The sequence below is a fragment of the Copadichromis virginalis genome, linkage group LG19 (assembly GCF_057382275.1).
Source record: "Copadichromis virginalis isolate Kocher_CV1m ecotype Utaka linkage group LG19, C_Virginalis_male_GT1.1, whole genome shotgun sequence".
NCBI lineage: Eukaryota > Metazoa > Chordata > Actinopteri > Cichliformes > Cichlidae > Copadichromis > Copadichromis virginalis.
In genome coordinates this window covers 36,359,655-36,387,066 of record NC_140636.1, presented here as the reverse complement: position 1 = coordinate 36,387,066, position 27,412 = coordinate 36,359,655, and the positions used below count along the sequence as shown (strand labels likewise).

Sequence of the window (27,412 nt, the reverse complement as noted above, 5' to 3'; positions counted from 1 at the left end):
AAACACCAAAAGTCATAGCAACTCATTCCAGCTCCAGCCGCACACAATGATATATCATATGTGAACCTTGTCTCAAAACTGTGGGGCGAGTTAAGGTCCAAAATAAACACCAAAAGTCATAGCAATTAGATGGAGTCATTGCTTTGGCAATGACTCCATCTAATGGTTAAATTTCTGAACTGCAGGCTCAGTAAGTAAGTAAGTAAGTAAGTAAGTAAACTTTATTTATTAAGCGCTTTTCACAGACAGACATTCACAAAGCAGCAGTGATGAGACGCAGGTCTTGCGTCCATGACTGCCCTCGCGAGTTAAAGACAGCTGCAGTGTTTGTGTTTTCTAACTCAGGTGTCTCAGCTGAAGAACTGCGGGGTGATTTTAAGAAATCCCCTGTCAATTGGTTATGAGCAAAAATTGTTTCTATAAAATAAAAATTAAAAAAAAAAAAAAAAAAAAACCCAGTTTCAACCGTAACGTGAAGTACACATTTTATTATTTTTTTCCTTTTAGTGAAAGGAAACAGCCGTCGCCGGTATGCTAGTGCGCACGCTCCACCCCCTCCTACGCCTCTTTTCCCCCCTTCTTTTTGCTTTGTAAATAAACAGAAATGTGACTTTTGCTTCATAAACAGTTTGACAAACAAGTGGTGCCTGCAGGGTGTATATTCATGGTATAACCGGCATAAACACAGCCTCACTTCGTGTGTGATTGTGCAGGAAATACAACTGTGCGCTCAGCTTCGAAAAAGGACCGCATCTATCCATTTATCCTCATCTCACCTCTATGTATGTGCTCTCTTTGAGCGCAGGTGCGGCTCTTTGCTGTGACACATCTCTAATGTAGTCTAGACGCTCCGGCGCCAGGGGTCATCGGGTGACACACACACACACAAACAACAAGTAACACAACATGGACCATGAACTCTGCGTGACTCAACTATACCAAGACAGTTCACCTATTACGAGCCTTTAAAGTAAGCTTATTGCTAAATAGTCTTGATATTTAATCAACAGGTAAGGTAACACCTGATTCTGTTCACATGGACGGAGTTTTTTCAGTGCTAAATAGTCTGCACATCCCGGCTCTTATTATTTATTTTGCTGCGTTATTTTGCAAAATTATCTAATCTAAAAATAAACTACATAAATGAGTGCGATGCAATATTTTGCTCTTGGTGTTTTCAGTCCTTTATGTCCATCTTATGTGTCCTTTTTTTCTGTTATCAATCAACCAACCGATCATTCGATTAAAGGCCTGTCAACGGGCTTCGTAAAGGTTCTTTTAAGGTCACCAGAAAGCTACATAAAGACTGCACCTGCACCTGCACCAAAGTTCTTTTTTTTTTTCTCTCTATCTCCGAACATTGTTGCATTTTAAAACCATCTTCAGTGAGCTATAAATATGAGGCGCTCCAAACACACTCTCAGTTTTACTTCTGCCAAAAAATGACCACAATGCCGAGACGACTGGAGGTCCACAGCGCGATCCTCACTGGTGGGGACAGCTTTAACATGTGGCACGACTACATGAATCTGAGCCAAGTGTTCGAGAAACTGTGCAGCAACCGTGAGGTTGATAACCGAGACACCGAGCGTCCAAAGAAGGGACAAGCGCCCCCTTGGAGTAAGGTCCACACTTCCACTCGGGGGAAGAAATCCTCCAAAAACTCATCACAGTCCAGTCCGACCAGCAGCGCGTCGGACACCAGCAGCAGCGCCTCATCCTCGGACTACTGCCGCTTATGCAAGCAGAACGGGGAGACTCCGAGGGTGTACCTATCTCACAAGCTCAAATCAGACGACGGGAAAGTTTTCTGCCCCGTCCTCCGGAACTACACTTGCCCGATCTGCGAAGCCACCGGTGACAGCGCTCACACACGCAAGTACTGCCCGCAGATGAAGTGCGAGGCTGCTGGGAGGATGCAGACGGTAGGCAAGTTCTGGTAGCTGCTGAAAACTGAAGCTGCGAGAAACTGTACATATTTACCGAACTGTTTGGGGTATGTGTTCGTGTTGGCAGAGACCGTTTCAGTTCCAAAGACTTTTTCAAGTTTGACTGTCAAACACTCCGCTGCAGTCTGCAGCAAGGAGCCCTCATCCATCACATCTGTGCAGCCCCGAGCCGGGGTGAGCGCTCTCAAACCTCGGTAAAAATTAAACTCTTTAAAGTCCTCGAGTGTTTATTGTTGTTGTTATTGTTGTTGTTGTTGTTTAATATGATACAATTTCGGGGGTACTTCATAGGTCACAAGTGAAACACTAAAGTGGCTAACCTTTCTGTGGAATTAAATAGATTTCTAAAAATGTGCCCATAGTGTCAGTGCGCGAGTCTTTTAGTTAAAATGCAAATGCTATATTATCCCTCATGTCAGACAGATTATTCGACAAAAACGTCAGTATTTTGTCTTTTTTTTTTTTTTTTTTGGTATTATAGAAAATTTTTAACTCACATGCAACTCTTCCACTTGAAGTTACAGATGTACCTGAACTCACCAGAGAACATGCGTCATAAAAAAATAATTAAATTAAATTAAAAGTAACACTTCAAGGCAAAAGTGAAACGATTATGTGAAGTGAGAAATTGAATTAAGGTTCAATAGTTTTAGTTTCAAAATAGAGGGGCTGGGGAAATACAGTATACAAGGTCAAAACAGAGTTTGTACAAGTTTGTACAAAGACAGCTGCAGTGTTTGTGTTTTCTAACTCAGGTGTCTCAGCTGAAGAACTGCGGGGTGATTTTAAGAAATCCCCTGTCAATTGGTTATGAGCAAAAATTGTTTCTATAAAATAAAAATTAAAAAAACACAAAAAAACCCCAGTTTTAACCGTAACGTGAAGTACACATTTTATTATTTTTTTCCTTTTAGTGAAAGGAAACAGCCGTCGCCGGTATGCTAGTGCGCACGCTCCACCCCCTCCTACGCCTCTTTTCCCCCTTCTTTTTGCTTTGTGAATAAACAGAAATGTGACTTTTGCTTCATAAACAGTTTGACAAACAAGTGGTGCCTGCAGGGTGTATATTCATGGTATAACCGGCATAAACACAGCCTCACTTCGTGTGTGATTGTGCAGGAAATACAACTGTGCGCTCAGCTTCGAAAAAGGACCGCATCTATCCATTTATCCTCATCTCACCTCTATGTATGTGCTCTCTTTGAGCGCAGGTGCGGCTCTTTGCTGTGACACATCTCTAATGTAGTCTAGACGCTCCGGCGCCAGGGGTCATCGGGTGACACACACACACACACACAAACAACAAGTAACACAACATGGACCATGAACTCTGCGTGACTCAACTATACCAAGACAGTTCACCTATTACGAGCCTTTAAAGTAAGCTTATTGCTAAATAGTCTTGATATTTAATCAACAGGTAAGGTAACACCTGATTCTGTTCACATGGACGGAGTTTTTTCAGTGCTAAATAGTCTGCACATCCCGGCTCTTATTATTTATTTTGCTGCGTTATTTTGCAAAATTATCTAATCTAAAAATAAACTACATAAATGAGTGCGATGCAATATTTTGCTCTTGGTGTTTTCAGTCCTTTATGTCCATCTTATGTGTCCTTTTTTTCTGTTATCAATCAACCAACCGATCATTCGATTAAAGGCCTGTCAACGGGCTTCGTAAAGGTTCTTTTAAGGTCACCAGAAAGCTACATAAAGACTGCACCTGCACCTGCACCAAAGTTCTTTTTTTTTCTCTCTATCTCCGAACATTGTTGCATCTTCAGTGAGCTATAAATAGGTCACAAGTGAAACACTAAAGTGGCTAACCTTTCTGTGGAATTAAATAGATTTCTAAAAATGTGCCCATAGTGTCAGTACAGGATTGTGAACATCGCAACGCAAAGTTTTTGATTTCTCTCAAAACATATATTTCTTTTCATGTTGAACAGATAATATCTTTAATTTGAGTCAAAGTGATTTGCACTTGAACACGCCCACCAGAAATAGACCGGGACCCATTTTTATTCTGCATGGCTGCTGGAAACATCATGTCACATCTTTGATTAATTTCATCTGAAAATAAACGTAAGTAAAGCCAAGTGTGTTACAAAAGCTTTTATAATTTGTATTGCCAAAATCGCAGAAAATAACCCCATTTAAGCTGGGTCGACAGCCACCCCTAATTTTTGCATGATTGTAGCTGCTAGCTATAAGCTAGCTAGCTATCCTGCGCAACGTTAGAACTGGTTACCAGAAACCGACCATCACAGTCGGGAATACAAGTTAGTATACTGGTAAAAAACGGCTTTTTGCCTAACTAGCTAGCGTTACCACGATGCATCGGTGGTGGATAAAGCTAGCTAGCATAAGTTCATAGTTCATAACATTCATAGTATAACTCCGTGCTCCGCTTCGTTTGAATTTTTCTGGTGAGCTCGCGGTTTCTAGACACAAGCTTGTGTTTGTGCGCGCACGTTTGTCTCTCTTCATATAAATATCTGTGTGTTATGTGTGTGTACACCGAGGGCAAAAGATAATTATTAATGTGCATGATTTAGAGACAGAAATAACAAGCCAGCATATAAGATCAATGACATAAGACTAATTCCTTCAATTGACTTTCAGGCGCAGCTCGGAAAAATGTGCATTTTCTGAAGAAATTTTAATTTTAACAGCAAAAAATTGACCCTATGCCAAACTTAGTCGCTAATGGCTGGTCTGTAGACTGTTTGGTATGTCATGTTACGTATTTCTTGGTTTTTCTATGTAATGTGTTTTATAGAGAAGTAACATTATTCTTTTTTTTCTGTATGCTTTCAGAACCACAGATCGCTCCATCCATTCCATGGCTGAAGCATACATTTTCATTTAATCTGAACAGGTATCATTTTGCATTTACACTGCACATCCTTTTTAAACATTTCATAATAATCTAGACTCTCCCTCATTATCCTCTCATTCACCTTGCTGATGTGTTGAGGACTTGATAAAAGAATACATGGTATGTCCATATCTGTTCTGTCTCTACATGAGATGCAGTCTCTTGATGTAAATTTGACAACTCTGCTATTAAATGCAGTGATTAATGTAGGACAGCAACGATTAATCAACTCATCAAGTTAATATCTTAGGGTTCTGTATTGTTTTCTTTTTTTTTCTTGGGCTTTGTGGAACATTTATGAAAATGTTCCACCATTGATTTAATTTAATGATTATGCAATTCACAATCTGATTAGTCAAATAATTGTTCTAATAGTCTGTGACCAAACAACTATCAAAATAGTAGTTTATTATGGTCAAAGATTTATCAGGTGTGCCAGACTTCAATTCTTCACTTGTACATTTTGTTCCATATTTTACCTCAAGATATCCCAGAAAGATGAAGCTGAGGAAGAGCTGCAGAGTACCACCATGGCACTCTTCATCTTCAGGGACAACTCAAGCCTCCTACATCAGCCTCGAGACATCGGGATAATCATTGATGGTGTGGAAGTCCTGAATGAGTTGCCTTCTGTGGCAGCTGGAGAGGCAATGGTCTTTGGACTCTGTTATGCTCTTAATATGGAATATCCACGAGGATTCAGGTTCACCTTTGAGGCTCTTCAAAAGATTATGATGGAGCTTGACTTTAACAAGATGACCTCTAAGATTCGCAAACTTAATTGTGAACTTAACACTGCACAGTAGTGTGTTTGCATGCATGTGTGCATGTGTATGTGCACATGCATGTGCATGTGTGCTTGGTTATTTTGCTTGGTTGGCCTGCAGTGGTATTCTACATTCAAAATTTATAAGAACACCCATTTGAAAGGGAGATTTAAGTTGATTTCATTGATACATGTGTAGATTTTTTTTTTTTTTTTACATTGTACAGGCACAGTGCACATATAAACATTTTTGAGTACTTGCAAATTGGTTTAAAAATAGTTTTTATAATGGTTTTATGCCAGTTTTAGACAGGTTGCAGGTTTTATACTGGTTTTCAAAAGATTGCAGGTTTTATAAAACAAACATTTCTCTAATCATTTCTGCTGTAGCACTAAATCTGTATATTACTAATCCTCTCTATTGATTATAGTTAAAATGGTTTGGAACAATAAATAATTTTGAAATAATTGGTTGGCCAACTGTCTTGTTTTTTATAGGAAATGCAGAGCATTTTTGAACTGAAATGAAATGTAAAAAATATAGTTTGAATATATGTAAATCAATTACCTGGCTTCAACACAAACATATTAGTTCATGTTAATTTGGTTCGATGTGAATACATTAGGTTGGTTAAATTTCAATATATTAGCTTGGTTCAATAATTAAAATATGGTTCTATGTAAAAAAATCAATTTGGATCAATGCAAAATTTAAAGTTTCAGTCAAGTCTAGTAATATTGTTTATATCAACATAAAAGTATCAGGTCATATCAAGTGACTCAATTTGGATTCTATAAAGCCAAATATTTTGGATGTGACAACTGGACATCATTTTTTTTAATTTGAATAGGGTTATTTTTTTTACAGTGTAGTTTATTTCTCACAGTTTTTTAAAAATTCTCTTGCTTTATGGTTCTTAGCGCTGTTACCAGTCTTTGCATTTATCATCATTTTTTCTCTTTTTTCTTTCATGTTACACAAACATGATTACATATTGCATATGAATCAAGGTTGTGCAGAGGTGGTTGCATTTCCCAGACAATCATGCAAAATATATACATTTCTTTTTTTAAAAATGACATGGTGCGACAGGACTGTAGCACAGTAATACAGCAACATCAGAGGCAAATTCCATTCAAGTTTTGCAAGCCTAGCTTTGAACTTTATTTAAATAAACGGCAGTGACTCGTTATGACAAGGATCATTCTTAATCTCACTCAAACCATGCTGAACGGCTCTAACCCAATTAGGAACATAGGGTTGTTGTTTTTTTTGTTTTTTTTAAAAAGAAAAGAAAAACATAACTGAACACAACAGTATGTCAGTGCAGTGACTAATCAGGCAGTACAGTTTCAGGAACCGTTTTAACTGAGGCAGGATGGCATTTTGGTTTTTAAATGGGCATTTAAAACCTGAAATAATCCTAAAGGCTTAGACAAAAAGGTGACATTTGTTTTCGAAATTGAGGTGATGGGCATCTTAGTCGCTGTCACTCCTCTCTCCTCTCTGGAGCAGCCTCTTTCCACTGGAGGGCACGGGAACCTCATGCTTCACTGAGACCTTTGACTTGCTTTTGCTGTCCTTGTCAAGCAGCTCCAAACCGTCATTGATCTTCTTCAACATCTCGTAACGCTCACGCCCACGAACAGGGAGGAGAAAAACCTCCTTGTCGTCCCCCTCAGCACTGGAGGTACATTTGGACTTCTTTGTGGATGTGGTGTCAGGAGGTGGTGCGCTCTTTCGTTTTTTCGCCTCTTTGGTGCCGCTCTCCTTCTTCTGTTTATTGTCCTCCTGTAGCTGTAACAAAGAGGGACGAAATAACAAAAAAGAGAAACATATTTGTCAAGTAATTTTACCCCCCCCCCCAAAAGTGGCATTTAACATGATGATATTCTACTGCCTTCTGGGGGAGGGAAGGAACAGCGGTTTTTCTTTTGAGTTTATATTCAAGTTTTCTCCTTCTTGCCCCCTCTGGTGTACAATTTCTTCCTTTTTCCTGTTTAAAAAGAGTTCACATATTTTGTCATTTGACTGTAAGCAGTGCAAGGAGGAGATGCTCGCTTTTTGCATGACAGTCTGCCACTTCAGTCTTCCCTTTCTTTATAAGGCTGGAAAATACTTCAGACCCCACCTCAGGCAGTAAGGGGCCTGAGGTGGGGTCTGAACTGTGGGTACCGGTATGAGGAGAGAAGGGGGACAGGACTGGATAGTGGCTTAAAGTTGGGATTTGGTTTGATTAGGTGAGCCGGTTTTTGGTTGTGTCTGCTTATGATTTGAAACAGGTCTGAAATGAGAGAAAGAGGAGTTTGTTCCTGGGGAATTATAAGACAGTGGTGTCCCGTTTTCCTTCTCATTAATCATATGAGAAGAATGAAGGCGTTTTAAAGATTTTTGAGTTGAGGTTTGTCCTTCTCTTTGGTTTTTCTGTGTGTTTTTTTTTTTCAAATCCACAGCAAGTGTCACTGTCTCTCTCTGAGTGCGCAAAACTTTTTTTCTTATGCACACCATTAAAAAAAAAAAAAGTTGGGCGCACCCAAATCAGCGTTCAAAGATTGATGGCTCCCTGTCAGAGCACTGGCTATGAATTTCAGATCGATCAGGCCTTAACTTGACAAAAAAGTTATCAATCGTTCTTTTCATCTTTTCTCATTGCCCACGGTCAGTTATATCCACTTCTGTCGGTCCTAGGATATTCACAAGGCCTGTGTATCATCACTGATTTCTATAATCCACTTGATTCCGCTTCACAAGGTCCAGATTCGATTTGGTGCAATTTTTACTCAGAAAGTGAGAGATCTTATAATTCTGATCATTTATCAGTACTGACACTAAACTTTATCAGAGATGTGACCATCACAGCACATGCCGTTGTGTCAAAGTAACTGAGAATAAAATAAAATAAAAAACATAAAGGAGATTTTCCTGGCATGGATTTTATAGCAGATAACCTTAAAAATATTCTGCAATTATACCCAATTTGAAAAAGTTTACATTTCTTCAGTATTAAACAGCAGAAATTATTCTTTCTTGTCCGAGGTCATTTAAGTACAAAGAAAAGAAAAGACAGCGGCCGCCAGCGCTGTAAACAACGGTAGACTGATGGGTAATAAGCGAATGAGTAATGCGGAAAACAGATGTTTGAGATGGGAAACTTTTCTTGAAGTACAGAGCGAGAGCTGTGCATGAACTGTGGTTTTTATCGTGTTGGAAGCAAAACAGCAAAAGTAATAGGGAATTAACGACGATATTTATCAAATGTGAAGCATAGTTTGGTTCTTCTTTTGCTGCTGGCCTAGTGAATTTTGGTTGAAGAGAGACAAAACCTGCAGCCCAGAATCTTGCGCAAAAAAGACGTAAAGACGATTCAGACACGACGAATCAGAATTAGTGAGCTTTTGGCTTTCAGCCCCGACGGCGGCTAAGCTAATTCTGATGCGCCGGTCCGCTCTGTGTTTACCGTTTCCTGCTCTCATTCGCTGGTTGTTGTTGAAATAGTTTTGTGAGCTTTAGCCTGAGACTCTGGCGTTTCTGGTAAAATACATTTATATTCATTCAATTCAGGATTTAATGAATCGGTATCGCTTCATTCAAGCTACTCACCTTTCTCTATCCACCTGCACTTTCAGCTGGACCAAGGACATTTCCAGAGGTCCCGCCCCTGACTATCTCTGATTGGTTTAGACCACGAAGGGCAATGACGTGTGTCTGTTGTTGATCACATGGATGTCGGTGGCAAATTTTACAAACACTTCTCATAATGACTAACTACTCCTGACATTTTTGAGATGTTAGCTCTTTATACAACGAAGTTATAGTGCGATACAAATAATATCAGGCTGATCCTGCCACAATTTGTTCCCCCTGTGTAAATCACGGACAAACAGTATCCCACATTGCTGATTTTTCATTCACAAACACTTCTTATTATGACGCATTACTCCTGAAACTTTAGAGGATTTAGCTCTTTTTAGAGTAAAGTTACAGGAGAATAAAAATAGTTATCAGCCAAAATGTTAATGTTTTATTAAAATAATCCCATCTGATACCCCGTGAGATGAGATAACTCTTTAATGTCATTGCACAGTCATACATAGTACAGTAGTACAATGAAACTGGAAAACTGTCCTACGTCGGCTTTTCCATATATATATATAATTTTCTGTTGTATGGTAATGTAACGATACTAATTTTTCACAAAATGAAAACATCAGTACTTCCTGCGTGCTCCCAGCACAGGGGAAACAAATTCTGTCGGGGATACCTACTTTGGCACAACAGATCCAAGTATAAAAACAATAACAAATACAATTTCTAGGTTCCATAACAGTTTTTATCATTACTTTATTGTGGATTAGGTGAAGAATTGTTAAATGTGGACAATTTAAATAATAGACTAATGCAATAGCAAATTGTGCCTTTTTCTCAGATGGACAGCAGATGGAGTTAGAGGAGATGAGGTAGGAAGAGAGGCAAAGATTGAGTCATGGGCAGAGCCTAGTTTATTTCTCATAGTTTTTTAAAAATTCTCTTGCTTTATGGTTCTTTGCGCTGTTACCAGTCTTTGCATTTATCATCGTTTTAAGTGTCTTGATTTTAACTGGATCTAAAAGGCTTGGATCTCCACATCGTTGGTGGGAGAAGGTTATCAGGGTGGCTTCAAAATTTGCGACCACACGTTTGCTTTGCATTTTCCCCACCAAGTTGAAGTCACTGATTTTGCTGTTCCAGACTTTTGGAATCTCAGCTGAAACCCACATTCGCCAGGGTAATCTGTCGTAACCGGAACAGTGGAGGCTGCAGGTGTAATGCCGTCTTTTTGCAAAATGTCATTTGGCAGCTCAAAGAGATTTTCACCAAAGTTTTCAGCTAATTGCTGCTCATTGATGATCTGAAACATCTCCATGGTGTCATCTGGCCTCCAGGTTTCATCATGACCCGTTGTATTGCTGTTCACGGTTGAGGTAGTGTCCAAACTGACGGACAGAGATTCAGTCACAGGTAGCTGTTCCCACAGCTCTTTAAATGAATTCTGGCTGAAGGGTAGATTCTGATTAAAAACCAAAATGCCATCCTGCCTCAGTTAAAAAGGTTCCTAAAACTGTACTGCCTGATCAGTCACTGTACACTGTTAGGGTTAGGTTGTGGAAGATAATCCCTTCTCCGAGAGGAAAAGGAGCGTACCCGTACCCGTCCCAGAACACTTGGCGGTCACGTTGGCGCCGGCGGCCATAGTGCACCACAGTCCAGCCGTTTTCCATGGCGTCCAGTCTTTTTTTCTTTTCCTCTTTTTTAAATTGTCTTTCAAAAAATCAAATGTTCTTCAAAAAAATATCTATTTAAGTTAATGTGAACCAAAAACGGGAGATTTTTTTTTCTTTTGTGTCCTTTCTCACTGTCCCTGTTGCCCAGTTTTTCTGTTCCTTCATCTTTCTCTCTCATCTCTCTCATCTTTCTCTTTCCCCCAACACTGTTTGTCCCGTCATGAACAACTGAAAATAAAATTTAATAAATAGTAACAACAAACGTTGATCAAATTGTTTTAATTTTCATTATTCAACATTTGCACAGTATTCAGGTGAGTATTCGCTACGACCAGGTAAGTATGTAGGTAGGTGTGTGCTTGGTGAACAGGTATGTATTCAGGTAACTTTGTGGGGAAGGCGTCACGGTGTGCAACTTGGAGTCACGCGCTGCACTCCGGGGATGGATGCACACAAGAGAATTTATTAACGTACAGTGTCCAACAAGTGTATATACAAAAGGTGAAACGGGCATGGCTCCGGGGGGAAATCCAGGGGAAAACTCTCGTTTCTCTCCAAACAATCACAGGAATCCACTCGAACACTCGCCACTCAGGGAACACCAGGGAAAACAGTCCAGAGGGTCTGCGCATAAGGAAACGCTTGTTAGTTTCAAACACACAACGACACGGAAAAACACTTGCTAGAATTTCACTTACGCGATTCTTACAAATCCAGCGAAAAACAACCGTTGTTTCCTGGCTTAAATGCAATCCACACTGACGAGGCACAGGTGTTTCTTCCTCCGAGAGCTGGCCCGAGGGCGTAAACCCGTAATCAGTTCCGCCCTGGAGAGAGAGATAGTGATAGGGAGAGAAACACCTGATCAGCGACCAGCTGAACCTCCAGGCAGTGACAGGAGGGTGAGGGACAGGAAGTATACTGCTCTGTCCTTCACTGTTATGGCCTGGAGGTTCAGCTGGTCGCTGATCAGCTGCTGGACTCTTTGGTTGTGTCCCAGAGGGACACGTAAGCCCTCACGCCACGTCAAGGCAGAGTCCATGTGAGGGGTGGTTTTTTTTTTTGGTTTTTTTTTATTTTAAATACCTCTATTTACAGTGGAACTTGTGAACACCACAAAATGAACTGAGATCACACTTCTTCAAGATCAACTACAACAGAAATCAAATTCACACTTGTCTTAAAGTGGATTCAAAAGATAAACAAATATGTCCTACTGTGCTAGTTCTAAGCATAAAGTCAAAATAAAGAAAGGACATGATTAGAACAGGAAATCAGCTTGTATGCCTATGCATCCCTGAGAAGGTCTCTTCGCTTTCTCCCAAAGCCCTTGTACGACCTTGCAGGTAGTCTTGCTGCTTTGCATTGTCCGACATACTCCTTGTACGCCACGCCAGTGGAGATTGTTGGATCAAGGTTGATAAATCCCTCTTCCTGCTGTGTCCAGTGTCTGCTGGTTTGAGCGGGCATGTACACAGCTCTCGTCTGCAATAGGTCAGGTTCCTCATCCTCTTCAAGTACAGGTGCATCCTCTTCCTCCATCTCCAGGGGGAGATCTGGAGGCAACTTTTTCTCCGCATGGGGTTTTGGGTTCCCCATTCGATAAAGAATGTCATAGTGGAGCTTATAGAGAGTGAAGCCGAAAACCTTTTCACAGACTGACGTTGAAAGGATCCTGTACTTTTGGAGCTCTGCCTGTGTCATCTTCAGCTCCAGGAGTAGGTCCTTCACTTTCTCATATGACACAAAATCCTTATTCATGATAAGTCCCACTGAGCTGACCAGCACCAAGACCTTGTTCCGTGTGTGTTTTTCAGTCTTCCCCGGAATCCTCTTCATCACTTGCGCCAGCCATGGCATTCCATGCTCTCTGTACCTTTCAAGGGTCCTGGCGTAGCACAGTCCACGGCGCTCCATCTCCATGGCCACATCTCCCACTATGGCCATGGCCTGGGACTCGATGGAAGGCTCCCTGTCTTCATTATGTATCTCTACATAATCAATCAAGTTCCAAGAAGCCCTCCTTGTTCCCTTTATGTCGCGGTACTTAATGTCTGGGAACCACCTGACCTTCAGCTCAAGGAATCCTGCTCTCAGGCATTCTTGTACATTCTTCCCTTCCCCTTCAACAAGCTTCCTCGCCCGGGCAAAGGTGAATGGGGTCGGGAAGGAGTCTCTGGTGGCCAGGTTCTCCGTCAGTGCAGCCAGATTAATGTGTCCCTTTAGATTCTCTGGGCATTTTTCCCCTTGCAGCTCTGAGATGAAGATGCCGTCGTTCCTCCTGAAGAGGTCTTTCAGCAGGAGTTTCACAAGCTCAGGTCCCAGCACGGAAGGCTCGCACTCGAGAGTCAATGTGAGAGCAAATAGCCTCTCGATTCTTTTCATCTGGAGTGTGTCCCTTGTCCAGTGTGCCAGAGGAGGTGGGCAGTCGTCAACAGCTGCACCAGTTGCTGCACCCAGGCCCATGAAGCCCCGCATGTTGGTTGCACTGAATTCGTGCAGCGAGCTGGTCCCGAGTGCTGCAGAGTACTGTCTGTCCATGTTGGACAAGGGGTGCCCGTATAATGCCTCCTCCAGCGCAAGCTCCAGCTGGAATGCCTTCCACACTGGGAGAAAGCCGCCTTTGCCTGTGTGCTTCTCCCCAAGTTGCCGGAGCTGGTCAGCCATATACTTTAGACAGCGAGACAGTATTTCATTCACGCTTGGCTGTTCCTGTTCCCGTTTAAAGGGTACAACGAGGGGGAAGTCCGTCAGGCACTTATGTAATGCACTCAAGTCGAAGAATGAGCATGCATAAACAATGTCTGTAAAGTCTGCCAGTTCCTTCCCTTCTATCCCCTCCACGATCTCTATTCTCAGGTTATAATTACCTGCTGCCTTCCTGGCCAAGTCCATCATGTGGATGTAGTAGTCCTCAGCTCTGGTGGCCACCGCCTGAACGTAATTCGGGTGGCCGAGGCCACCAGTGACGATCAATCCACTAATGGGGTGCCGGAATGTGGACATATAATGAGTGTGTGGGCTGTCCACATAAACTTGCCAGAAGGTGACGTTAGGCCTAGTGGCAATCTCTGCCAAAGCTGGCAAGATGTCCGGTGGGTGCTGGTCAAGTTCTGTCTGCACGTTAACACACTCGTGCATGGACATGGACGTGAAGAGCCTAGCTCTGGGTCCAAACATCCTTTCCAGTCCTGCTCTTGACCAGAAAAGTGTGGTGTGAGGGTCCAGTGGTATGAGGTTGCAGGCCACGTGCAGAGAACATCGCACAACCTCGTCAGGGTCAGCTACTTCCCACAAATGAAAGGGGTCCCTTGTCTTTTGTCCAAATTTATAGACAAAGAACCGGACTTCCAATGTTGGATGCTCCGGCAACATCCTCTTCGCTTCATCCAGTTTGGAGAGTACGAACGTTTGATCCTGTGGCAATACGTTCATGCTCCCCTTGTTGTGAATGATGGTCTTCTGCAGCGTGGGTCTGCTCAGGTCTTCCAGTGGAAGGTCTTTGAGCAACTCAACAAATTTTGTTAAGATGCCATTAACAAGGTCCACCGTGTGTCTTGGTAAATAGTCAGCCATTTTACAGACTCTGTCCACCACCACAAGGGACTTGGGAATTACTATAGCTTCTAACTTGAATCCCCCGTCCAGGTAGGCAAAATCAAAGCCTCTTACCTTTCGCAGCACTTTTAAGCCCTCCACAGACAACTTACTAAGGTCAAAGTGTTTCTTTATGGTGTGCCAGGAGTTTTTCAGCTGGTGCATTTTGAAGGGTGCCATGTTCAACCTAGAAAAGGGTATATGCAGGCCTTCCAAGTTTTTTAGTTCAACCACCACTCCGTCGTAATCAAATTTACTCCAAACACGTCTCGTTGGATCCTCAACTGTCGTTGCCTGCAATGGAATGAAAATGTTGGGGTCCAGGAGGAAATCCTCAACGCTTTTAGATCTGGCGAAAGCATCCGCCAAACCCTTCATGTTTTCGACACCAACGTCCTCCATGGCTGTTGTGTTCTGGAAAGAACAGAAAGTATAATCAGGTAAGTAAAAAAGAAGTGAAACAATGTAACTGAAAAACTGTTAAACCAGGAAAGACAAAAAAAGTGTAATCATGTAAGTAAAACACATTAAAATCAAGTAAGTAAAGAACAGGAAAGAGCAATTTGCAACAGTTAAGAATATGCCAAAAATATTACCTGTATTGTAAATACAGTCTTTCAAGACAGCAGATAAAAAAAGAAAAGTTGTGTGTCTTAGTTAACCAAGACGCTGTGGTCATAAATCCAGAGACACTGCTCCTCTGAGTTTCAGGGCATGAATGACTGAGCTGAGCACTCCTCCCCTTATATAGGGTCCAGTCAAAAGTTGCCGCCATAGGAAATGAATGTCGTTCAGTGAATGAGCCAGTGAACGACAACCCCTGAACGACACTCACTGAATAACCCACTCAACGACACTGACTGAATGAGCCAGTGAACGACACCCACTCAACAACACTGTTATTAGGAAAATTGTGCTTAGTAGTCAGTATAATCTTTTAACACTAGCATCCCCAGGCTTCTACCTTTCTACCTATAAAACCCGAGAGCAGTCAAATGGTGGAAGTGGAAGCTAAATTGGCTAAATTGACCGCGGAGTCATCATTTTGCGTTTCTACCTTTAAAAGCCGGAGAGCAGTCAGTCAAATGCTGGAGTCGTTCATATGTATATTAGGTCGTTACCTAGGAATTCTGGAGGGAGGGGAGTGGGGGTGAGTGATTGAGGGGGTGGGGGAGTGGAGTGTTTCAGTTTGCCATCTTAGGGAGAAATCAACACGTCCTTTGTATGTCCTTTGTTGCTGACATTTATTGATGAAAACAGTACAAAAAACCAACCATTTGTACACATATTTACAAATAATGATAAAAAGTGAGTGAGTACATTTCAACATTTTCAGCAATCACTCACAATCCTGGCACTGCCACGGTATCTGTCGTCTGCATTTCCCACATGTGTACCTGTAGCAGTGAACACATCGCACAGTGGCCTGATTTTTTTTGCATCTGTGTACTTGGATTTTAGGTCGCAAGCCACCCAAAACTTGCTCCATGTACCACTCAGCAGGCCATTTGTAAATATGTGTACAAATGGTTGGTTTTTTGTACTGTTTTCATCAATAAATGTCAGCAACAAAGGACATACACCCATGTGTGTTGATTTCTCCCTAAGATGGCAAACTGAAACACTCCAAGTTGGTGACTTTTGGAGATTTGTTTCCCTGGATGATTGAGAATGCATCAAGATGAAACACAAAAGGAAGCTCACCGCTTTTAGCAGCTCCCCCACCCCCTCAATCACTCACTGAGTGATTGAGGGGGTGGGGGAGTGGAGTGTTTCAGTGTTTCAGTTTGCCATCTTAGGGAGAAATCAACACACATGGGTGTATGTCCTTTGTTGCTGACATTTATTGATGAAAACAGTACAAAAAACCAACCATTTGTACACATATTTACAAATGGCCTGCTGAGTGGTGCATGGAGCATGTTCATTGGTTCATGGACCTCCCTGAACTAATGGCATTTATTGCAATTGTCATCTTGCAGGGGGTTTACAGGGTTCCATCGGTAAATGACTGCTGGTCAGCAAACCTGGGAAACCCACAGATAATTGGAACTATGGCACGAAACCGCTTCCAAGACATCATGCAACACTCCACTCCCCCACCCCCTCAATCACTCACCCCCACTCCCCTCCCTCCAGAATTCCTAGGTAACGACCTAATATACATATGAACGACTCCAGCATTTGACTGACTGCTCTCCGGCTTTTAAAGGTAGAAACGCAAAATGATGACTCCGCAGGGGTCTAAGGTAGAAAACCAAAATGACTGCTCTCCGGGGGTCTAAGTGCTAATGATATAAGTTTGCATATGGTAGAATGCTGCATGTAATCATTTGTGTGTAGAAGTATATGGTAAATATATAAATAATAAATATACAAGTATATAGTTGGTGGCATATTGAAAGAATGTCTCATCCTAGGAGGTCTGTAACATTTTAGGATGTTCACCCCCACATCCTAGGAGCATGAGAGAGGTCGTACCTTGTCTTATTCTCAGTTCTGGAGACTGCACTTTTGCTAGCAAGAAGTTTCTCTTCTCTGAGTCTTTACTGAAGAAGTGTTTTAGACTATATTTCTTAACAGACACTGACTGCATGAGCCAGTGAACGACACCCACTGAACGACACTCACTGAATGAGCCATTGAACGACTCATTGAATGAGCCAGTGAACGACACCCACTCAACGACACTGACTGAATGAGCCAGTGAACGACATCCACTGAACGTCCCAAATGTTATTCTATGTAATAATTTCTGAAAAACCTTTAGGTATTTATTTTATAAAGTGCATTAGTTATGATTTCAAGTATGGTTTTAGGAAATTTTTCCTCCATATGTACAATTATATAAACATACAGACACACAGACACCTTTTAAGCCCTTGTCCTCTGATCAGGTGTCCATGTAGCATTTACCTGGACCACTGTCGCCAAACCATCTGTTTCATAATACATGTAATGTTTAATCCGCACTGGTCACTCCACTTTATTGTCATTGATATTTATATTTAAAAGTGCAATACTGTAATTTTCTGCTGCTCATTCCTGTGCAATATCCCATCTGCCCTCCCGTCATATTTCTTTTCAAGATTTTCTTATTTAATCACTAGTGTACATATATTTATAGATACATATATATTTAGTCATCTTTTCTCTTTTACCATGTCTCTCTAATATTTTGCTCCTTACTATTTTTCTATTTTCTTATTATTTTATTTTCCTATATTTTCTCCTACTGTATCAAGCTGCTGAGTGACTGCTGCTCGTCAAACACATTTCATTGCAATGTTGACCCTGTGCTAACTTGCATATGACAAATAAAACTGAAAACTGAAAACATGTAAGCTTTTTCTCTTTGGTTTGTTTGAGCGTTTGTTTTTTAAATACACAGCAAGTGTCACACACACTCTCTCTCTCTCTCTCTCTCTCTCTGTCTGTCTGTCACACACACACACACCTCCACATTCCAATCTAAGGAACAAACGCTCACTGAATTATAAATAAAGACCGGGGCAGTTCCTCAAGGCAAGGCAAGGCAAATTTATTTGTATAGCACAATTCAACAACAAGGTGATTCAAAGTGCTTTACAGAGACATTAGAAACAAAAACAAATAAAAAGCATGATTTAAAATAGATTAAAACAAGCAAAGAAACAAACTAACTAATTAACAAACAAACAAACAAAACAGTATATAAAATCAAAACAGATCAGCATCAGAACTTTAAAGTCTATCCTCTGACGGACAGGCAGCCAGTGTAAAGACCTCAGAGCTGGACTGATGTGGTCCACTTTTTTGGTCTTAGTGAGGACTCGAGCAGCAGAGTTCTGAATGAGCTGTAGTTGTCTGACTGATTTTTTAGGTAGACCTGTAAAGATGCTGTTACAGTAATCAAGCCTACTAAAGATGAATGCATGGACTAGTTTTTCCAGGTCCTGTTGAGACATCAGATCTTTTATCCTTGAAATATTCTTGAGGTGATAGTAAGCTGACTTTGTTATTGTCTTAATGTGTTTTTCTTTTCTTTTTCAAGTTTAGGTCTGCATCCATCACTACACCCAAATTTCTCGCCTGGTTTGTGGTTTTTAGATGTATAGATTGAAGTTCTCTGGTGACCTGTAATCGTTTTTCTTTGGCGCCAAAGACTATTACCTCAGTTTTGTTTTTGTTTAGCTGGAGAAAATTGTGGCACAACCAGTCATTAATTTCCTCAATGCATTTACCAAGAGCCTGTACAGGGCCTTGGTCTCCTTATTTATCTTATTTATCCAAAGTGCGACACCTGAGCGCAGACCCGGGCTGTTAAACAAATATGAGTCAATGCAGATGTCAGACAGACTGTCCAAATTCTCCCAAAGAATCTGCAGGCACCTGTTTAAAATTGGCTTAGGATAGAAAATTCTAAGTCTATTATTGAGATATTCTTATTTTCTGTTAGTAGTTAATCTTTCAAATGACAAGAGATAATGCCTAGATATCTCACCTCATCTTTCATCTGTGTATTACATATTAACTGCAGGAGACACTCATGTAGAGCTAGTATCTCACATTTATTATTATTATTGTTATTATTCATCTGTAAACCTGACGTGTTTCATAATCACCTTGGCTATGTTAATCATCATGCTCTTCAGGAGGCATCAAGACGCGGGGAACACAAATGAGAAATTAAAATGGAGCCACAGTGGAAGCAAAACCAGACACCTGAACATGGAAACACAAGACTTTCACAATAAAACACGAAACAGTGAACGTAAATAATACAATATGAAGCAGAGTGAAATTTGGAAACATCACACTTTATTTCAATACGTAAATTAAAACAAAACAAAACAAAACAAAAAACCCTCAAACCACATTTAAATTACATGCAAGACAATGTAAAAACAGCTGTGTTTTTTAAGAATAAAATCACTACATAAAAAAGCCCATGCAAAGAGAATAGGAAAAGAACAGATAAAATGAAAGTCAGCTGTCCAGCCACTCCAAGTCTTCCCCTTCACCACCATAAGATTTCCGAGTTACCCCGTAGTCCCATAACACCTCCTCACCAACTGCGATGTCCTTCAGGGCAATGAAAAGTATTGTCTCCTGAGGTCCTGCAGGGAAGTTCATTGTAAACTTCTGGGGCTTGATGTTTGGATTTTTTCGGGAATGGTTCATTCGCCTCCCATAGGTGTCAATGTCGGGATGACAGGCACAGGGGAATGCAGTGGCATCGATGCACATCCCTCGGTCACACTCGTCCCTGAAGAAGAACAGATACCCCGACTGGGGCCTCCGTTTCCCTTCTGCTTCAGTGATATATGTCCCGTGGTAATCGCACACTATATCCCCTTTGTGGAAAGGCATAAGTGCGATCACACCTGTAAGTTGAAAGATACCATCGGTCATGACAGGGCTCTTAGAAACGTTCACTTGCAATTTGTCTAAATGTTGTGTGCATTTTACCTTTGCCCTTCCGTTCCCCGAAGTCTTGCAAAGCCAGGCCCTTCCACTTCTGCTCTGCAATCGAAGACATGAGGGACTGGTTGTCTTGTATACTGGGCTGCGGAACAACCCAGGCCTGCAAGATGGCATTGACAGTGGGCTTGTTGGTGTGCCATTTCTCCTTGTCCAAAGCCATCTGCACACGTGCAGGCTGAGGTGGGTTTCCTCTTCTGCCAACTGACTGACCTAAATGAAGTGGTCACAAAGCGACGTACAAGAAATAATGCAAGTGATTATTGCGGCTTAAAAATGAAAAATCAACCATATGCATTTTAGTCAATCACGTATTTGTACCTTAAAATATTCCTTATATTTATAATTGAGCTATCTGTGTATATTTGGGTGTACAACATTGAGTGGGTTATACTTACATGTATTGTATTATTTAATTAGTTCAGACTGTTACTGCTATTGTCTCTACACAAGTGTAACCCACATAATTTTCTTAGAGATTATTAAAGTATTTTCATTCTGAAATACATACAAAACAAACAAAGCAATGCAACAGAAGCAGCTCCATTAACATGACATGCCCAGGCCTTACCGAGAATGTACCCAACTCTTTTCTTCAGCTGAATATCCCTCCATTTCTTGTAGTGGTGTCTGTGCTGTGGAAAGCCAGCCTGTACACACTGCCGTTTGGATGGTGGCTCTCCAGTCAGCGTGACCGGGAAGGCCTGCAGGAAGGCATCCCATTCTTGGAGTGGCAGGTGCGTAGATGATGTGCTACATGAAAGGTGTAGAGGAGGGGATGCATCAAATCCATCAAAAGTTTTTAAATGTGGAAACGTGTAACACAGGTTGACTTGTGGTAGTGTGTGATATTTTTAAAAAAAAAGTGTACCTGGCCTGTCCTGGTGTCGGTAGTCCTACTGAGCTTGATGCTGACTCAGCCATAGCATCCCCAGGTTCAGTGCTCAGGTATCTGTGGTTTTTAATGCATGCAAATTAATTAGAGCCAAGAGAGATGAAAAAACCAAAATACAAGGGGCGAACATCTCTGACATACAGCAACATATGTGGCTGACTGTTATGAGTCCAGGGTTAGGGTTTCTCTGTCAGATCAAAGAAACAAATCTTTCTTAATATGCTATTGATCCAGTTAGGTCAAGCACTCACCTCGCTCTCAGGCGTTTTACATCTAATGATGGGTTGGACAGTGGGACCCCACATTCTCCTAGGAAGAACTTGCCCCTGTCATCGCTGCCAGCAATTTGATTTTCCAAGGACACTGGACGGATGTTCCTAAAATAGCAGTCCAACAACTGCAGAGAAAAAAAGGAATCAATGTTAAATATCTCATAAAATCAATTCACAAGGTGCCTATAGAGCAAGAAGAGAGTCGCTGCTGAGAATGAATGACTTACTTGTTCTTCCTGGCTGGTTATCTTCAAGTTACCACTCAGCTCAACACCATCAGCTACTGCTTTCCGCGCCATCCAGTCCTCTACCTGTGTATGTAAAAAAAAAGGTGTTGGAGCTTAAAGAAATACAGACTTACATCAGCTGTCATTTCACTTATCGTGCACTTTGGTTGTTGGTGGCGCACTTACACAAAGTTCTTGAACAGCATTTCCTGTCAGTCCATGTTGTAAAATCAGGATGGCCTCACAGTACTGTCTGAAGGTAGTCATTGCAAATGTGGGGATGCAATCACCGCCAGAAAGTCTTGTGTGGAAATATTCAATATCCTTCTTGGCCACAGCAAGAATTTCCTTCTTATCAGACCTATTGCAAATGTGACAGAGGTAAGACATTATTGAAAGTTTGTATGTGTCATCCAATATGTGGAAGTGGCAATAAGGTCATCATACCTCGCTGTTGGCACGACTGTCGAAAACGCTTGGGGACTGTTCGTGATGATAAATCCACGTGTTTGAAGGCGAGTGCAGAGTTTAATGCAAGATTCTTCATCCTTGCAGTACTCCTGGAGCTCTGAGAAGTTCCAGACTCTACCTTCATTAGAAAACAGCTTCTGTGAAGCAATGGCTCTGGAAGCTTCTTCCTCACATTTCTGTGGTGTGCAGTCTTTCAGGCACACTCTGCTCAGGTGTGTGCGAATGGACTGTTGCGGCTTTTTACAAAGCAGGCAGTAGACAATGTTTCTCTCCATCTTGTTTGCACTGTAAATACAAAGAGTGAGAGGCAGAAAGTGAGAGAGAAAAACTGCATATCAATTTAGTTTATTTTGATAGTATGAGAAAACAAACAAAGAACAACAACAATACATCCACACACAAACTTTGCTTCCATCCCACCCCCCAAAAAAAACTTAAAGAAAAAAAAGTTTTAAAACAAGTTTTAAATTTTAAAAATGAGGAGAATGGCACATGCAAGTTTTACATGTTCAACCACTTAAAAGCCCAACAAACAGTACTTACATTAAAATTGAACCGTTGTCTTCTGTTGTCGTCTTTCTCTCTCTCAGTGTCCTGCGGAAACAGAGTGGCAATAGCATATCACAAGTTGGCTACATTTATGTCCTTGTAGCTGTATGCTTCCCCATCCCCTTTTGCCCACTGAATGACAAAATGACAGGCCCACTTTTATCACCTACTGAACAACCCACTAAACGACCCACTGAACGACCCATTGACCCACCCACTGAACTGAATTTCTTGGTGAAAAATGTTTCTCATGTTACTTTAAGAGCTGTTAAAACGAACTAGTCCATTCTCCCGAGTGTTACTTTGTGTGTGTGTGTGTGTGTGTATATATATATATATATATATATATATATATATATATATAAAAATTGTAAAAATTAACTATTGCTGTGCAGCAGTCTTTAAAGAAGGTGGTGCTCAAAGTAAAAAAAGGGGCACATATAACCAGGCTGTATAGCAACAACACACATTCATCGGTATTCATATATATATATATATATATATATATTTTTTTTTTTTTTTTAAACTTTTCTATCAGTCCTTCACAAAGAGGGAACAGTCTGTCTACATATTGGCCATCTCTCAGCTGGTGCTGGTTCCTGCTCATACTCTTCCTTAGGCGCTTGTGACTGTGTCCCCCTGTATCATCAAGGGTCCCAAAGCCAACACAGATGACCCTGCTAAAGTGGGTCCCCCAGTCTCTCCTGACTCTGGACATTTGCAGGTTCTCACACCTGGAAGTCAAGCAGGTCATAGGCTGCAGCACTGAAACACAAGTTACAGTTATAGGTAAATGTTCATGTACCTATAACTGTATGTATGAACAGTTTATGAACATTCAGCTCATAGATTTCTCACTTCTGAACTCTTTTAGTGTGTTTTTTTTCATTTATTGTTTAATCATGTGTGTGTGCCTGTGTGTGGTTATGAGCACCTTCTACAGAAGCATCACTGAGAGTATTCCCATTTAACACTCGTAATAACACACGCTGAAAATACTCCTTCTGTTGTTCTTTTTCAGTACTGTACACCACCTGATGGTTTTGGCTCCTGTCTCTTTTTGCTTTCTCTCTCATTGTGGAAAAGCATTATAAACATGCCAAAGAGAGATGGGTTCATGCATTTCAGTTTTAACTGTTAAGCATTCTGTGTGCATGCCTGTCTGGTTGTGTGTGTGTGTAAGACATTTGCTGTGTATGTAACCTTCCTGTCGTTGCCGGGTCAAATCTCACCAATTTACAAATTTAAAAAACCCTCACCAATATTGGGTTTTACATCTGAGTGCCTCGAGGCCTTAGTACGTCCTCCACACTATGCACTTGAACATATTAAGGTGATGAGAACTTCTTTTGTTTAACTTTGAGTGTTTGAATCAAGTTTGTTACATATGTGGGAATAGGAATCCACCCCCACCCCCTTTTGCCTACTGAATGACAAAATGAAAGGCCCACTTTTCCCACTTACTGAACAACCCACTAAACGACCCACTGAACGACCCATTGACCCACCCACTGAACTGAATTTCTTGGTGAAAAATGTTTCTCATGTTACTTTAAGAGCTGTTAAAACTAACTGGTCCGTTCTCCCGAAGTTTACTTTGTTCTTCTAGACCAGGGGTAGGCAACCTTTCTGATGGCGAGTGCCATTTAAAATGTCCTCAGAAGTCAGTGTGCCAAATGATGTTATGGTGTTATAACATCATTTGGCAACATAATAATGGTGTTATTTGTCTCTCAGAAACAGCTCATAACTTTCCTTCAACTCATTCCTGTCACCTAAAAGGTAAACCTTTCTCCATCACCTGTCCAGCTCTGATGATTCAGTAAGGACATCTCCTGGATTCATCTTCATGTTTCCCTCTCACCAGATATACAAACCATCATGAGCAGCAGCTTTTACAGCTGTGGCTCCAGCAAACATCAGCTGATACTAGAAAGTAATATCAAATTCCAAATTCTAACAGCAGCTGATCAAGCTTAAACGTGCTGCTCTTGTTTAGCGCAACATCCGCTGGTTTCTTCTTTCTGGCGCAAAGTGGGCGATAAATAAACACGAGAAAAGCCGTTGAAGTAGCAACAGGAGCGAGAGGGGGGAGAATGAGAGGAGAAGAGGCAGCTGACAGCGTAAAGACAGAATAAATCTAGCTTTGTGTCTTTTTTTCCATTCTAGCTGAAGTCCGGGACAAACTGTGTTCCTTTTCACCTTAATACAAAACGCGTGATATTTTCTCTGAATGAGGGTTGATTCCGTCTTTTTTACAGGCAACTCTACTAACTAACCTTATGAATAAAATACAGTTCACTATGGTATCAGTAACATCAAAGCACCCGCCCAGCTGTATGGAAACTCCATCATGCTAGCTAGGTATTGTAACTGACTGTAAAAAGTCAGCATAACAAAAATAAACTCCACCTAAAATTGGTTTATATCTGACCCAGATAGACTGCAGGTCATAACTTCTTACCATAAGTTCAGTTCACCTGATACTCGGACAGGTGTCCTGCCAAACTAGGTATCCCCGACAGAATTTGTTTCCCCTGCGTCCGGAGCACACGCTGGACTGTCCAAATCACGGACAAACAGTATCCCACATTGTTGATTTTTAGTTTACAAACACTTCTCATAATGACTAACTACTCCTGACATTTTTGAGAAGTTAGCTCTTTATACAACGAAGTTATAGTGGGATACAAATAATATCAGGCTGATCCTGCCACAATTTGTTCCCCCTGTGTAAATCACGGACAAACAGTATCTCACATTGCTGATTTTTCATTCACAAACACTTCTTATTATGACGCATTACTCCTGAAACTTTAGAGGATTTAGCTCTTTTTAGAGTAAAGTTACAGGAGAATAAAAATAGTTATCAGCCAAAATGTTAATGTTTTATTAAAATAATCCCATCTGATACCCCGTGAGATGAGAAAAGATAAGATAACTCTTTATTGTCATTTCACAGTCATACATAGTACAGTAGTACAATGAAATTGGAAAACTGTCCTACGTCGGCTTTTCCAATAAATAAATAAATATATATATATATATATATATATATATATATATATATATATATATATATATAACATAATTTTCTGTTGTAACCCTCAAACTGAATGGTAATGTAACGATACTAATTTTTCACTTTTTCACAAAATGAAAACATCAGTACTTCCTGCGTGCTCCCAGCACAGGGGAAACTACCTACTTTGGCACAACAGATCCAAGTATAAAAACAATGCTGTTCACGGTTGAGGTAGTGTCCAAACTGACGGACAGAGATTCAGTCACAGGTAGATGTTCCCACAGCTCTTTAAATGAATTCTGGCTGAAGGGTAGATTCTGATTAAAAACCAAAATGCCATCCTGCCTCAGTTAAAAAGGTTCCTAAAACTGTACTGCCTGATCAGTCACTGTACACTGTTAGGTTGTGGAAGATAATCCCTCGTCCTCCTCATACTGCAGACTGTTTAGGAAACTTGGCTCAGAGCTGCAGAAGTTCTTGACTGTCGTACATTTGTGGTTAGTCTGATGAAACTCATTTTCAGTGTACTGACTGAAAGTGAACAGCGGGTCCTCACTCCACGTCTGTGGTAAAGGGTTAGGGTGTTGAAAAAAGATCAGGGAACCAGCAATCGCCGGTTCCTTGAGATGCACTCTCCACCGTGGGACAGGATGGTGGTACCCCTGCCCCAGTTCAAAAAAATTGCCCATCTTGGGTTTACGCGCATCTACTGAGCTCTTCGCGACGTTTCGGCGTTCCTTCGCCTTCTTCAGGCCGAGCTCAGTGTGTCTGTGTTGTGTGCCTTGTGCCAGAACTAAACTGAAAATATTAGAGCAATATTTCAATGAAATATCCTGAAACGCGTACCTTCACTCAGAAATCGGGGCTGGGGAAACAAAAGCAGAGTCTGAAAGTTTGAGGACAAACAGTCAAATCTTTTTCTCTCTCTCTTTTTTTTTTTTTAAACATGTCATAAAGACGAGACCCACAAACTCAGTATGTCTACTCATTAGCTACCTTGCATTATAAATATATAAAGTTTTAAAAAGTGCTTATTAAAAGAAACTATAGTGATGTGATAACTTCCAGCAGTGTCATTCTCATTTTTGTTCTTGACCAGCATTAATACGAAATGTCAGGGAGAGCAAAACGGTCGTCCTTCACAGTCCTCCTCCAACACTGACAAGGATTGTCCACAAAAAAACCCCAAAAAAACCCCCCAAAGAACTGGTCTCCCATTAACATTCATTCAACGTGTACACAAAGATAGACGTTTTTGGAAAAGCATAGTTAATACAAAAGGAGACTTCTCAAACTAAAGAGGAGAGTATTGGCGACTGGTAACACACTGCTGCTGCGACCGACTGGAACACAAGACGACAGGTAAAAATTAAAATAACTAGCAATAATTAGGGGTTAGGTTGGTGTCTAGGTGGGGGTTTTGGTGGGTGCCGGACGCTGTGGCGAAGAGGCCACGCCGATGGCTTCTTCGGTTCTGGAGATATGGCGAATCGGACCAAAAAGGATGGGACAAAACGGTCCCAATCGGAGAAAGGAAGGTGCAGAGGGCCTGGGTCCACCACCACTGTACTCAGCAGGCCCTGCCGGGTCGTTAGACACGCAGCATGGCAGGGATTGGTGACATAACATGTAGCAGTTTCCCTTCACAGAAGCGTCTGCAGCAGGTGGGTGGAGGAGGAGGCAGCAGAACCAGGCCTTTGGAGCACTGTGTCATCTCCTGGTCCTGATGCTTTGAATCTCCCTCTCTGTCTGTCTGTCTGTCACACACACACACACACACACACACACACACACACACACACACACACACACACACACACAGAAGCTGGTCAAGTGCTGTGCAACTGGGATTGCACCTGTCGTCCACAGGAGGGCGCCTAGCTGGGAAGTCCAGTACATTCCATATTAAAGTTGTTGCAAGTGCATTTTTTGTGTAAAAGAGACACACACACACACACACACACACACACACACACTCACACTGTAAGGTCTGAAGTGCAAAATTTGAATTACATTCCTTTGTATCTCTCCCTCTCTCTCACTCTGTCTCTCTCTC

At 41.3% G+C, this 27,412-nt stretch overlaps 2 protein-coding genes and 1 long non-coding RNA gene across 4 annotated transcripts; 1 reads left to right on the top strand and 2 right to left on the bottom strand.

Annotated features, from left to right (window-relative positions):
• Positions 1 to 296: 296 nt before the first annotated feature.
• On the top strand, positions 297 to 7,024 carry LOC146686745 (nanos homolog 2-like). Of its 2 annotated transcripts, none has more exons than XM_085440877.1 (3): positions 297 to 2,143; positions 4,769 to 4,829; positions 5,315 to 7,024. In XM_085440877.1, the coding sequence occupies exon 1, from the start codon at positions 1,443 to 1,445 to the stop codon at positions 1,941 to 1,943; it is 501 nt and encodes a 166-aa protein (XP_085297003.1). In that variant the 5' UTR covers positions 297 to 1,442; the 3' UTR covers positions 1,944 to 2,143; positions 4,769 to 4,829; positions 5,315 to 7,024. The 2 variants fall into 2 exon arrangements, 1 of the variants encoding a protein (XP_085297003.1); XR_014916655.1 differs by lacking the exon at positions 297 to 2,143 and adding an exon at positions 2,935 to 4,033.
• Positions 6,731 to 9,298, bottom strand: LOC146686744 (uncharacterized). The gene is made up of 2 exons (XR_014916656.1): positions 9,197 to 9,298; positions 6,731 to 7,393 (listed from the first exon to the last, which is right to left on the bottom strand). It is a non-coding gene; the product is annotated as an uncharacterized LOC146686744 (long non-coding RNA).
• Positions 9,299 to 19,232: 9,934 nt separating this feature from the next.
• On the bottom strand, positions 19,233 to 22,549 carry LOC146686743 (uncharacterized). Its single transcript, XM_085442315.1, has 9 exons — positions 22,326 to 22,549; positions 21,759 to 22,067; positions 21,498 to 21,672; positions 21,312 to 21,395; positions 21,064 to 21,209; positions 20,789 to 20,869; positions 20,489 to 20,670; positions 19,906 to 20,130; positions 19,233 to 19,820 (listed from the first exon to the last, which is right to left on the bottom strand). The coding sequence occupies exons 1-9, from the start codon at positions 22,400 to 22,402 to the stop codon at positions 19,423 to 19,425; spliced, it is 1,677 nt and encodes a 558-aa protein (XP_085298441.1). The 5' UTR covers positions 22,403 to 22,549; the 3' UTR covers positions 19,233 to 19,422.
• Between the last annotated feature and the right edge of the window lie 4,863 nt (positions 22,550 to 27,412).

Bases quoted from the DNA above. Each gene is read 5' to 3' on its own strand.
- LOC146686745 (XM_085440877.1), top strand. From the start codon at position 1,443: ATGACCACAATGCCGAGACGACTGGAGGTCCACAGCGCGATCCTCACT.
- LOC146686743 (XM_085442315.1), bottom strand. From the start codon at position 22,402: ATGCTATTGCCACTCTGTTTCCGCAGGACACTGAGAGAGAGAAAGACG. The intron at 20,870-21,063 runs GTGAGTGCTTGA...TAAAAACCACAG, and splicing joins GTAAAACGCCTGAGAGCGAG to ATACCTGAGCACTGAACCTG. The intron at 20,671-20,788 runs GTACACTTTTTT...CCTTTCATGTAG, and splicing joins CCGACACCAGGACAGGCCAG to CACATCATCTACGCACCTGC.